The sequence below is a fragment of the Haliotis rufescens genome, unplaced genomic scaffold (assembly GCF_023055435.1).
Source record: "Haliotis rufescens isolate VD_foot unplaced genomic scaffold, xgHalRufe1.0.p SCAF_19, whole genome shotgun sequence".
Taxonomy (NCBI): domain Eukaryota; kingdom Metazoa; phylum Mollusca; class Gastropoda; order Lepetellida; family Haliotidae; genus Haliotis; species Haliotis rufescens.
The window spans coordinates 8,275,963-8,290,853 of NW_025963879.1; the positions used below are offsets into that span (position 1 = coordinate 8,275,963).

At 37.6% G+C, this 14,891-nt stretch overlaps 1 protein-coding gene across 3 annotated transcripts in view; it reads right to left on the minus strand.

Annotated features, from left to right (window-relative positions):
- Positions 1–399: 399 nt before the first annotated feature.
- The window catches only part of LOC124123237 (septin-7-like), a 112,450-nt gene continuing 97,958 nt past the window's right edge, over positions 400–14,891 (minus strand). For all 3 annotated transcript variants that reach the window (XM_046486539.2, XM_046486538.2, XM_046486537.2), the window contains 3 exons: positions 12,850–12,985; positions 10,211–10,356; positions 400–1,579 (listed from right to left, as the gene is read on the minus strand). In XM_046486539.2, coding sequence (XP_046342495.1) covers positions 1,549–1,579; positions 10,211–10,356; positions 12,850–12,985 — 313 coding nt within the window. In that variant the 3' untranslated portion in view covers positions 400–1,548. The remainder of the gene's footprint in view (positions 1,580–10,210; positions 10,357–12,849; positions 12,986–14,891) is intronic.

Genomic DNA, 14,891 nt, shown 5'->3' on the forward strand with positions numbered 1-14,891 from the left:
TAAACGAAAATCGCAAAATTACAAAGCAAGTGACTTGCTATCAAAACTTCATCACCATTACCGATGCTACCCACAAAGATACCTACATTACCTTATTATCTCGAAAACAGTATTTCATTTTGTTGATCAATGTGACCTTACGCCCATTACTACTCAAAAAAGTGACTGATGCGCTTACGAATTGCGCAGCAGAGGTCGCAAACTAGTCTAGATTTCTGCTATACTTCCAAGTACTCACTGGGGAAAAACAATAACAAAGGCAACAACCAGTCCCGGGGAATTGCGTTAGATCAGTGCCCCTTTAAGCTGAACCTGGACCTGATCATGGACTGATCCTGAAGTTGGTCTTCAGTCAAGTAGAACTTTCAAATTGTGGAAGCCATAAAATATATTATTGTTGGATGATATTAATTGGGCAAAAAGATGACAGGCCAAAGTGTCGTATGTATCTTGGAAAACACTCAAACTTGTAACCCTGTTTTCTTCAGAATACTGCTCAATTTCCCCCCTCCCCCACAAAAAAAACCACAGCTGCATAGAGAATGCTGCACATAATATATCATCACTTTAAAGCTCATCAGCACAATCTTTGACAAAATGTCACAAGTTTCTTCTTTCACCCTTTCAAATTATTAATCATACAATAAACACATTAATGACACAACTTAATTTGGGAAACAATTACTGAAATGTTGTGTATGGGGTACTGTAAACAATGAAGCTATTTCATACCATAAAATTGTAACTTCCACAGAAGACAAATGCATTTTCTCCTCAGCAGATAAAAGCCTGATATGACAGGTCCATATGGCATCAGACATGAAAAAAGAAAATAAACCAAAACACTATGCAGCTCACTAGGTTCATACAAACAATTACAGACACATTTGAACAGACTTTATTCATATTTACAAGGAATTACAGCCATTTGAAACTGTTTGCAACTTACTGATTACCAATGTCCAACTATATCCAGGTGTTACCTTGTTCATGCAAAATTGCATACTGACAAGCAAAAACAGGAAAATAAAACAACTAATAATCTGACAAAACCTGTTTAAATTTTACATGTTTTCTCAGAGAACTTGTGATCATAGTGATGGGGCTAAAAGTATATCAAATACAGATTTAGCTTCAAAACAAGAGAAGAATCATTTGAATTAACCTCAAAAAATAAATTTTGTTCCAAGAGTGACTGCAGTCTGTGACAGTCACCCAATTATTCAGGGTCTAAGGAAATGGTACCCCCAAAACCAACACTATCATAAAGACACTGTTTTACCAGAAATGAAAGGTATCAATTAACAATCACAATCTAATTTTCATAGCTTAATACGCTAGTTGAGAAATGTAATTTCAGAAATGAATGAACCCTGTGGGTGATGACTTGAGTGTCACAAGACTAGAATATTCCTTTTGACACAGACAGGGTGCTGCACGGTTGGCACTTGTTGCTTGCTGGAGAGTTCTGGGAGCATAAGGGAGCCACAGCAGAAATGAGTTGGTCAGCATGTACTCCAACAGATGCATGAGGTTCTGAATTGACACTTAAAAGAGCCTCTTCTTCTCTTTCTTTGTACTGTTAAAACAAAAGAACACAATCCTTACCGATACATTATATACTATATTTTAAATATACAATTCCCAGTCTTTTCTGTATGAAATGAGCAGATATAAAGTATATACCGGTACATTAATTAGGAAGCCATGCATATTGAGAATAAAATACAGATCTATCAATGAAAGTTGACAATCAGACAACTTGTTCAGCACAAGTGCTTCTACCTTTTACAAAGATGAAGAAATCGGAATGCGTGGAAAAGAAAAGACAACTGGAATGCTGAGAGAGTTATGGAAATACTATAGGAGATCCAGATAAAATATTCAACAATCACAACAAAGCTAATGATTGTGCTTAGTGGGCGAGTTATGTTGTATATGACTGTCAGCAGTAAAGTGGAGCGGCTTATTGACTAAACTGTGTACTTTAAGTTAAAAGCATGACATTTTGGTACACAGTACCCAGTACAAACATTTATGGCTATAGGGCCATCCAATATTTTCAAATATGGCCACCAAAAGTATCCTTATTTTTGGACATTTGTAAATATTAGGCCTTTAGTAGTTCTTATAATTTTACCATATTTGGTATTATGGTACTTCTCTTTCATATGATTATTTTTAGATACTTGGTTGCCATAATGTTTCCAACATGGCCACAAAATCCAAGATGGCTACCAAATTTATCCTTATTTTTGGACATTTTTAAATGTTAGGCCCTCAGTTGTTCATATAGCTTTCTCATATTTGGTATCATGGTACTTCTCTTTCATTTCATTTGTTCTCAGATGATTGTCCGTTTTTGGTGAGCAGTTCTTTTCTGGACTTATTGACATTGCTGCTGGTGTTGGTTTTGTGATACATCAGACACACAAAGCCCTGCACAATGGGGAAGATTTTCATGACATCTTTAGTAGGTCCACTTGCGAGTGTTTGAAGTGCATCAATGACTTCTGTGTCTGCTATTTATGTGTTCCATACTGTCTTTATGCCCTTGGTTGCAAAGAAAGACACTTAGTCACAACAAGTAAATGCGTGAAATGCACCATGAGCGTTGGCTACATCTTCTCCAATTCCTGAAGGGACAGTATGTATCGGAATATATCTGAAGTTTTCCCTGTTCTGATCACGATCCAAAAACGTGAATACCCAGTGAATGCAATAATGCATTGGCAACAACATCAGTGTCCACAGTTCTAAGCAAAAAACGTTTGTGTTCATGATGAGACAAATTCAAGGCATGCAAGAACCATTTGGTATGTGACTCTTATTGAGAACAAGGAGAAATAGGCCCCTTAGCTTCAGCCACCTTTTGTTTCAGAACCAGATTCCCACTTGTGGCAAAGATTTGTTTTACTGTGTCCTGGGATGTTATCAGTTCTTCTGTCAAAAAGGTGAATAGTTTGTTTTTCTTGGCCGATGATGTCAAGAAAGAGTCCCATTTTCCAGGAATTCTTGAACACGTCTTCTTGGACTGCTTCCTCTGTTTGTGATGTGTTTGCAGTAGTTGGGCTCCAACCAGCCGTCACTCTTCACTCTATTTGTATGTTGTTCATGAGCCTGGTCAATAGCCATGGACGTGAATGCTCAAGTTGTCTTTCTAACAACAAACCTTCCATTTTGTTGATTGCTGGATGAGTTTCCAGACGTGATGTCATGTCTCACCAAGGTACCGTCAACCAACATGCATGGCTGATGTGATTGAGTGCCCCCAAAACAAGGGAAGCAGTTGTTCTAGGGACCTTGTGTAAAGCTTGAAATTCTCAATTGTAACGGATCTCAGGAACATCAGAATTCTGATCTCAAAAGCACATTTTTCGCTGGATAGTTAACAATTCTGTTCGTAGGCTTTTGTCCTTGGGATACAGAGTGCACAATCTGTAACCAGATGCGCATGAAGACAGTGTGATAAACTGATGGCCAAAAGAATCTTTACCATAGTATTAAATCACTCCAGTTTAAAAACCACAAAAGATAGATTCATGAACTAAAAAAGTAGTGAAAAGATCAAATACTCAATGAAAGCAACACTGAAAATGACAGCATTCGATACTGGCATGACAATTGCCTGAATTGAGGTGGGGTAGAAAAAACAAGTTTCCAACATAATGCACAAAGGGCACACACATCTAAAATTGCTCATGTTCAATGACACACCACATTAATAGTGTGTATTACCCCCTGCTACAAGACGCACAGAAAAAGTTAGTCGTCTGATGAAGTCATGCGGAAAAGGCCGCCATTCTTCTTTGAGTGCCTGCATCAGTTCTTGCCGGTTGGCTGGACGATGTGGCCGACAGCGATACATAACATCCATGAGGGGTCCATAAGGGGGACATGTCTGGGGAGAGTACAGTCCAGGCCCATCTCAATCTCTGATGACGATGTTACTGCTGTCAATAACTTTCTTCAATTCCTTGAACACTGAGCCTGGCCACATACTAACCATTTTTCCAAGAAAAATAACCATTTAACTATTTGTTTTGCACTTTTCAACGTTTTTACTCATATCAGAGCAGTGATTGGGTTTCATTGTATTAATTGTGTCAGTTTGCTTGGCCATATAGCCAAAATTTATCACCATGGTTAAAGCTCATACTTTTAACTGGAATCTGGACAAGACAAACCTTTCTTCAAAAGTATGAGCAACAGTGGAGACATATGTTGCTTTTGTTGTTGATTTTTTTTCCCATTTTACCTTTGCACCCTTGCATGTGTATGAAGATTTAACAAACACATAATGGAAGTGCCAGGAACCATGTATCCTCCAAAAATACATCAAACAAGCAGAGTTGCATCCCTTGGGCATGCCAGAACCCTATGATTGTGGGTTTGAATCCCAGTTCGCCCCGATTATGTTTCTAGGTTTGTTAGCACCATACCAGTGCTCGTGGGTGTCACGTCTAAGACCTGCATCGCTTTGCGCTTGCCTCCCACATTAAGCTGACATCCCGTGATATAACTGGAATACTGTTAAAAGCAGCGTTAAACACAACTCACTCACTACATCAAACAGGGTTAGTAGCGTAGAGGGCGGGGATGGAAGTGTTCGCATATGTTGTCAAGATTGCAAGGAGGGTAGCAAGAGCCAGTTGGCAGTAGGTCAAAATCAAAAGCATATATGTATACACTAATACACATTCACTTCTCACTACAAGTGGTGGGATCTTGATTTTTTTGCCTCACAGAAGGTTTCAAATGATCGCCATTTATCGTCATATATCCCCCCAAAATGGGTGTGTGACAAGGCAATGGCTTTAGCTGCCTGCGCCAAAAAGTCCTCAGTGCTCAATGCTTTTTTAAGACGAATCAAGTATGCAGGTGAAATCTGCCTGGGTGTGGTAGTTTGCTGTGGGGGTGGATAAGTAGATTCGACCACTCCTAATTTGCCTTTATGGGGAGAGTCATTTGCAGGGGTAGTGGATTGTTTTCTGTCAGGCTTATGATATCTACAAACCACCCCCTCGCCGGCCACCTCGCATGACCAAAATCGGAGTGAGGCTCTTGTTTGCTTTTATTTTGTGTATCAACCTGGGAAGTAGTACAGGAGGTGGAAAAGTGTACGCTTTTAGCCCTTTTGACCAAACTGCTGATACACCAGCTGAAACGCCTCTGGGTGGAGTCTGGATAATGCATCCGCCAGAATGTTCCGACATTCAGGGATGTGCCAGACTAGAAATTGTAGCCCCCGACGAACCATTAGATGAAAGAACTGAAACTGTCGGTAGAGATTGTGAGTTGAGTGTTCCAGGTACGCTGTGTGTCGAACCACAGCCCTGAGGCTGTTTGGTCCTGTAGTTGGTTGGTTTGTTGTTTAACGCCGCACTCAGCAATATTTCAGCTATAAGACGGCGGTCTATATATAATCAAGTCTGGACCAGACAATCCAGTGATTGATATCATGAGCATCGATCCATGCAATTGGTATCAATAACATGCATCAACCAAGTCAGTGAGCCTGACATTCCGATCCCTTTAGTCGCCTCTTATGACAAACATAGTAGACTTTTATGGCAAGCATGGGTAGCTGATCTTCATGTGCACCCCAGCCCTGTAGGTGTGGAGTTAGGGTGAGCCCAGGTAAAGATGTTCGACTCTATAATTTTGTATTAGTTTCAAAGATACATGTACCCGTAATTTATGTATCAAAAAGTTTTTTATAATCATTTTCCTATCAAAACACTAAAATTAACTTAGGGTTTACCAATTTAACTGGCCTCTTCTTCAGTGACAAGATGTCACTTTTTGGGGGGTACAAAAGCACATGGGCGCAACATTCATCCAGTTGCCGTGGACCTAGTTATATGCTTTCTGAAGATTTGGGAGGGGGGTAAACATTCTAAATTGTCCTTCTTGCAATGACAGACCAATAACAATATTATGTTGTTATTATAATGGGATATCAATCTGTTGTGCATATCTCTCCCCGCTGTCGCTGTTTTCAGAAAATTATTTTAAAATCATCGAGTGTGGAATCCTCTCGGTTTTCAGATTTAGACTTACAAATTTGATGTTATGCACTGGCAGCAATCACGAAGAAATATGAAACAAATAGGAGTGAAGACTGCTACCCAGGTCTGCTAAACAGGTGACGATAATTAGTAAATTATTGTTATTATTATTAGTCATTTCCTTTGAATTTGAATCTATTTCAGAATTTTCTTGATGATAGCTTACCAACTTTTGCATATTTTACTTTCATGTGTGACATGCGGTGCGTGCTTCTGGTTTCAGAAAAGTCAAATAAAATTGCATTACTTTGCTATTGAATGGTTTACCTAGAATGTTCAGATTTTGTGTATCATCCAATATTTTTCATAATTCGCAGTGTTTGTTGATTTTGTTAAAAAATCGCAGGATAGGCTTCGCCCAAACACGTTACTTACATTTGTCAACAGCATGTCAGCGTCCAAAAGTTTATCAAACGATATCATTAGCAAACTCGATAAAAAGGAGTTACTTTTTTTTACAAAGATTTATACATCCGTGTCAATAATTCTAAAAAAAAATTTAGATATATAAAATGGATTGTAATAGTATTACGGGATCATGATGCATGTGAATTTATTTGTTTATTGCCGTTGCCATGATCGTACAACTTTCATCGAATCGATGATGTTACAATTCACATCACACGTTTATATGTTTGTAATTTATTATACCCAAAGTTGCTAATTTTAAGAAATTAGGGAACTTGGGTGTTTTCTTTTCATCAAAAAAACATAATCGAATCTGAAAAATGTCAAAATTATAAAGAAAATATAGGACTCATTGCTGCTAAATGTGAATAAAATATAAATAAACAATGCCTGTTTATTGTTGTTGTGTGCCAAGATGTTTGGCTGATACTGTCTTAACTTTTTTTTTAGGTAAATAAACTACTGAAAGTTTTGACATTTTGCAAGCTTAGCATTAATGCATACCACACGTAACTTAAATGATACGCGAAGCCTACTCATTAAATAGTTATTGCGAGTTTCATTTGGGTGTGTCCTTTGACAATGCGCATGTCAACTGTCTTCGACAGTAGCATTGACAGCATTAATGACTGTCAGAGTCTTATTGATGGTTCAAGAATGGTTGCACATTAATTTCTTTAAAACGTCAAAGTGTATGTGTGGCACTGTTTTCTGAATCAGTGGTAGTGCAAGGGAGCAAAGGTACGACATATGTGAAAGTGATTACTGTATCTGAGTTATAAAATAACGCACTACCAAATGTATTGTAGAATTTAACCAAAAAACAGTGTTATGGAAGTTATGTTAACTATTAAAAAAGTATCCTAAAAAACCTTAATCAGAAATAGGCACTAGGTTTACTTAATGTCATCTGAAAAAATGATTAAATGTGAAATTAATACACACAAAAGGACTGTTTCAGGGAAAAAAAATTATGACACCAATTCTCGAACTCAGACTTAGCTGATAAGCTATTTTTTTTGCAAAGTTGAATTCATGAAACTTCAGAACTTTCCGAGAAAGTGTGTCCCCATATCATGCAATATAAAAAGCATTGAGCTAACTCTGTAAGCAAAGGCCATAAGGCCTCATTTGAGATTGTGTCCAGTAACATCAGTGTGTAAAATTTTATTTCTCTCACTTAAATAGTGTTTGAAAAATATGTCTCCATTGAAAATCGGATGGACTGACAGACAAACCAAATAAAAAGTAATGCCCCACAGTCACTGTAACTCACATCGCTATTTTATCAACAGTTGTCTTCAGAAGGCTAAATCTAAAAAAAGTGGCTGTCAGCATTGATATTAAAATATTTTAATAAACGAAGACAAAAAGAAAAAGATTTGAACATAATATTGTCTCATTCCAAGGAGACACATACATGCCTTGCAAATTCAGGGGAGAAGAGGTCCACAGAGCCGAATATTTCTTTTGAGAGAATTCAAGAGCTTGGTAAAAACAGATTAAATTTAGATATTGCAAAAAAGGGGAATACATGAAGACCACCATTAGTGAGTGAGTGAGTTGGGTTTAATATTGCTTTTAACAGCATTCCAGTTACATTGCGGAGTGTCAGCTTAATGTGGGAGGAAAGCCCTAAGTGATGCAGGTCTCAGAGGTTTACCACTTCCGTGAAACCCACGAGCACGGGTATGGTGCTGACAAACCTAGAAACATAATCGGGTCGAACCGGGATTCGAACCCACAATCATAGGTTTCTGGCATAGCGAATTGCGGCATCTTAGACGACTGAGCCACCCGTGCGCCCTGAAGACCACCATTGCAAACTACACATGTACCAAATTTCATTCCAGTTTGAAAAGAAATAGTTGGGTTATGGCCATAAATAGTATTTTTTCAATATGGCTGCATATTGAAAATCTGATTCAAACCTCTTGAACTTTAGATGTCATCATTGGTGGAAATAAGCATGTTAAGTTCTAGCTTTACTGGTCCATTGGTTTCTGGGAAGGTAAGGTTTATGGTGTAAGGAAATGTTGGACTGGATCATGATTCTAAGTGCAGAGGTCCAACGAAGGTAACCAAAGCTGAAACATGTGTTCAGCCCATAACAGTTTGAACAGAAGTGGTTGAATAATGGCCTTCATATTAGATAACAACATAAACTTAAAAAACTAATGTGAACACACCAGTGTTAGACTGAACATAAAATTAGTGGCGTTAAGTGACTTTAGATGCCAATGAAAACTAGTGAAGTGTTATTGCTGCATCAACCATTACCTGCTGCAATCCGGCCTATACATTTGGCAGACAGATAGGCGTATGTTAGTCCAGATCATAATTGTGCTATCACTAAATCAACAACAGTACGATATTTATACTTTGTTGTCCTTCAGAAAGTGTAAAAAAGAGACATGAGGCTGTCACTCATTCATTTTGTTCTGGAATATTTGCAACATTAGATCACATATGTAATAAGATTTAGGAAACCAACAATACCCAACAGTAACAAAAGTTTCTATACAACAGACATCCTAATTGCATGTACATTAAAGATACTGGACATAAATATCAAAACATTAATAACAAAATTTAAAACAGTGCCACGGCACTGAAGCTCATTTGTTGACTTGGGATTTTTATTCTTATTCTTATTTTTTTATTTTTTCAGGATGATAAGTTGTAAAATGACAGTAGTTAGGGCTGGGACGAGTCCAAATATACTACCCGGGTACCCACACCCCTATTACCCGATCCTACCCGGGTAACCGCTGTTGGTGTCAAGAGATATGTACAAAATGTCCGATTGGGAATAGTTTGACAGTAGGCCTGGCAGAATGTATCTAGAGCTTCATATGACAGGGACATTAACCAGAACATTAGAATTCTATTGATGCCGTACCGCTTACGCTGATTTTTAAGGTTGTTCATGTTTTAATGTAACCAATTTGTTTAAATAATCTTTTTATCATAAAAATTACTATTTCAATAACTTTCTCATGACCAATTTACACACCAAAATAGTCTCATGTGTTTATGTGCCATGATTAGATGTAGTGAGGCAAACAAATCATACCTTACAACGTGTAGTTTGCACAAGCAGTATAATCATTTATTTTTTACTGTGACCAAATGAAACTCATAATTTGTTATTTTTACGAATAGCTATCAATCCAAGTACATTTAATACTGTTCTTTAAAGACTTCATGGAAACAATAGGAATTTGCCTTGTATGTATATACTGATTTTTTCAAGTTTTTCTATTTTAGTGTACCCAACTTGTTTAGATAATATTTTTATCATGAACTTAACCCCTTCAATCACTTTCTTGTGCTCAAAATAGTCTAAAAAATGGTCTCATATGTTTATGTGCCAAGTCTATGCTGACTATCGATTTTTGTTTCAGAAATTCAATATGGCCACCAATGGACACCATGGGCCAATATTTTGCTTTGGGAAGATCAAAATTCATTTACTAGACACTATGGGGATTACAAAAATGTAAGTTAGAAAAATACATCTTTTGGTGCATGGGCACCCCAGCTTCCTACTGGACTAATAGCTGTGATCGTTTACAAAAAAAAATTCCAGCTTCATAGGTCATGTGATGTCGGAAATGTACAAACTAAGAATGAATGAAAGGAATGGCATGATGGACAATTCACTCTGCCATAAGCTCACTTGACTTTCAGTCAGGTGAGCTAAAGAGCTGACTCATCTCTTGACTCACTCTTTAGCATTCTCTAGTGATCTCCTTCTTTCCCCATACTGTTCTTCCCATGTTTGCCTTTCCTTTTCAAACACTTTGTACTTGTCATCCAATTCTTTTTGCTGCTGCTCTAAACTCTTCTTCATCTGCTCTGCTCGCTTCTGAAGCTGTTGACATGAAAACAATACTCATCTTAAACTCTTGTCAGAAGAGCCACAATACAAAATGTTAGACACTTAAACAGTGCAATGGTATTATAGCCTAGATATGTACTTAACAGTTTTTCATAATACAGAAACTTTGTATTTTCTGCATAAACTCACCACTATTAGGTAATGAAACTACAACAGTTTCTCAATCTGCAACAATTAATGTAATATGTAACTATGCATAATAAAAAGCAACAGCTAAATCTCCTTAAACAAAGTTTCAACTCTGAGCCTTCTGAGATTATGGTGGCATTTGTATTTCAGTATCCACATCAAATATAAGAATATTTCTGTCAACTGTATCTGTGAAAAGGTTCAGAAACTAGAAACACATATGTATATATGCTAAAACAGAAGTCTCCCTGTCACACCATTTTCCTAAACTCCCCCAAATACTCACATATTCAACCTCTAAGTTACTCTTCCAGGCATATAAAAAATGGTCTTGGTTCTCAGGCACCACCCACATTATCATAAAGTCTGCTGCATGTTTCATTTTTATTTCCATTTAAAAAAAAATTCCTTAAGTACTCTGCGTCTCGAACACATGACCCCAGCAGCGAAATGCTCTAATGCAATCCAAAATAGGGTGCAGTTACTTTAACCTTAGGAGTCGGGTACAATACCCTTCTCCCTTGGTCACTTGTTCTGATCAACCACTCCTTGGTTCCGGGGATGATGTTAGCTCTCTCAAAGTACAAGTTAGCTTGGTTGCTCAAGTCCATTTATCTATGATGGAAGTTATCATAAATATACATTCAAGGTCCTCAGATAGTGTCTTGTTGCCTGTATTACTTAAATACAACACATACCTAAAGGAAGCATCGAGGAGCCTGATAATATTTCTGATCAACTCTTAACTCTGATACGTTTTCTGATCTGGACTTCCAATATACAGAGAGAACCTCTCTGTTCTGCCGTGAGTTTCCTAATCTCCACACCACTCCCGGACAACTAACGAAATATTATCGGCAGGATAAAAAAAACCTCACTGGTTTACTTATAGAACATCATAGAACATAATATAGGATGACGTCACAAAATAGAAATGTGGAACAAATGACATCGCATAACAATTGCAGCCTGTCGCGAGGGAAACGTGGGCTGCTATCACATTACAGTGGCCCGCAGATTTCTGATAACATGCAGGCATTTTTATGATAACTATCCATTTTAGCTATAATGAGTGTTTAAACGTTCACATTTAGTGCCTAACATGTTCCATTGTTAAGGTTTGTGTTTACATTTAACTGTTGTATCGGAATCATATGTACTGGATCTGTCATTTATACAGGTTGTAAGTGTCAAGTTTTCAATTTTTACATGACATGTGCAATAAAGATACTAGATAATGTAAACTTTACATCTTTCCCAACATTATTCTGCTAACGTAGACACACTTTATACAACAACTAAAGACACCTATAACTAATAGTATACTTACTGACAGCTGAATACTAGGGTAATAATACTGAAAGTAGAGTACTGACAGTTGAATAGTAGGGTTGTCATACTGAAGGTGGAGTACAGACAGCTAAATACGAGGATAATTATTACTGAAGGTAGAGTGCTGACAACTGATTAATAGGGTCATAACACTTAGCATAGAATATTGACTTGGGTCGTCATACTGAAGGCAGAATATTGACAGCTGATTACTATCATCACGATACTAAAGGTGGTATACTGACTGCTATCAAGAAGACTGTGTATAAGACCACCCTTATCTGCACAGATGGTAAACGGCATCTCTTACTACGCTTTATAATATGGTTATTATCATTTCAAATATACATAACAAAGCTGCAACTAAAATAAGACTAGTGATGTCTAGTCATGATTTATCTCAAATTTCAAATTTGTATTGACTAAGTTTGCTATCACCAATCCGTTTACTTGACTTTGCTTAAGGGGAACACTGTAAAAAATATTTGCTCATAATACTCGAATTCCCCCCCCCCCCCCCCCCATTTACAACTGAAAAAGCATTATTTATTGTTTATGAACCTGTTTACCCAAGAGTAGCAATGATGTGGTGCATATTAAAATGACATTTAAGATTAATCCATTAAATTCCATTCAGTACTCTTAGGTGTACTCTTTAGTCTTGCCAGTACTCCTATATTGATATAACAAGGAGTACATACTCAAGATGCTGAAAAAGTATCTGGAGCCCTGCTAGTATCTGTTGCACAACTATTTCTACATAGTTGACAGTCAAGAAGACTTCTGTTGAAAATCTGAAGATTTTATAATTTGATGACTGCCAAAATACAGGAATTATGTCAATGATGTAATAAAGGTTTTGTATTCATAGGAATAATAAATATCTGGATCACTCTTCCATGCGACTTTCACAGTGATAACAAAATCATACTAACAGGATTGCTTAGGAGCCTGTTTCAACGTACCTTTTTAAAAAACAGTCTGATGATCTCTGTGTATACTCACATCTGCCTCACTGTCCTTCAGCTTTTGTTTTTTCTCTTTGACTTTCATCTCAAAAACTTGTTCCATCTCAGCCTCCATTTTCTTCATCTTGAGGTCATGCTCACGTTTCTCTTCTGCCATCTGGGTCAGTGGGTCTCTGTACAAAATCATCATAAGTTGCAAACCATAAATAACAGATTCTGAACACAATGATTATCAGCTGGCTACTATAAACAATGATCCAGTAGATTCTGAACACAATGACTATCAGCTGGCTACCAAAACAATGATCCAGTAGATACTGAACACAATGGGTATCAGCTGGCTACTATAAACATTGATCCAGTAGATACTGAACACAATGACTATCAGCTGGCTACGAAAAACAATGATCCAGTAGATACTGAACACAATGGGTATCAGCCGGCTACGAAAAACAATGATCCAGTAGATACTGAACACAATGGTTTTCAGCTGGCTACTAAATACAATGATCCAGTAGATACTGAACACAATGGGTATCAGCTGGCTACCATAAACAATGATCCAGTAGATTCTGAACACAATGACTATCAGCTGGCTTCCAAAAACAATGATCCAGTAGATACTGAACACAATGGGTATCAGCTGGCTACGATAAACAATGATCCAGTAGATACTGAACACAATGGTTTTCAGCTGGCTACTAAAAACAATGATCCAGTAAATACTGAACACAATGGGTATCAGCTGGCTACGAAAAACAATGATCCAGTAGATACTGGACACAATGGGTATGAGCTGGCTACTAAAAACAATGATCCAGTAGATACTGAGCACAATGGGTATCAGCTGGCTACTAAAAACAATGATCCAGTAGATACTGAACACAATGACTATAGGCTGGCTACCATAAACAATGATCCAGTAGATACTGAACACAATGGGTATCAGCTGGCTACCAAAAACAATGATCAAGTAGATACTGAACACAATGGTTTTCAGCTGGCTACCATAAACAATGATCCAGTAGATTCTGAACACAATGACTATCAGCTGGCTACTAAAAACAATGATCCAGGAGATACTGAACACAATGGGTATCAGATGGCTACTAAAACCAATGATCCAGTAGACACTGAACACAATGACTATCAGCTGGCTACCATAAACAATGATCCAGTAGATACTGAACACAATGGGTATCAGCTGGCTACTAAAAACAATGATCCAGTAGATACTGAACAAATTGGGTATCAGCTGGCTACTAAAAACAATGATCCAGTAGACACTGAACACAATGACTATCAGCTGGCTACTATAAACAATGATCCAGTAGATACTGAACACAATGGGTATCAGCTTGCTACTAAAAACAATGATCCAGTAGATACTGAACACAATGGGTATAAGGTGGCTACTAAAAACAATGATCCAGTAGATACTGAACACAATGACGATCAGCTGGCTACCATAAACAATGATCCAGTAGACACTGAACACAATGACTATCAGCTGGCTACCATAAACAATGATCCAGTAGATACTGAACACAATGGGTATCAGCTGGCTACTAAAAACAATGATCCAGTAGACACTGAACACAATGACTATCAGCTGGCTACTATAAACAATGATCCAGTAGATACTGAACACAATGGGTATCAGCTGGCTACTAAAAACAATGATCCAGTAGATACTGAACACAATGGGTATCAGCTGGCTACCAAAAACAATGATCCAGTAGATACTGAACACAATGGGTATCAGCTGGCTACCAAAAACAATGATCCAGTAGATACTGAACACAATGGTTATAAGCTGGTTACCATGCACAATGATCCAGTAGATACTCAACACGATGTATATCAGCTGGCTGCCATAAAAAATGATCAACTAGATACTGAACACAATGGTTATCAATTGGCTGCCATAAACAATGATCCAGTGATCCAGTAAACGCTGAACACAATGGTTATCAGCTGGCTTCTATAACCAATGATCCAGTGACCCAGTTAACGCTGAACACTATGGTTATCAGCTGGCTTCTATAACCAATGATCCAGTGACCCAGTTAACGCTGA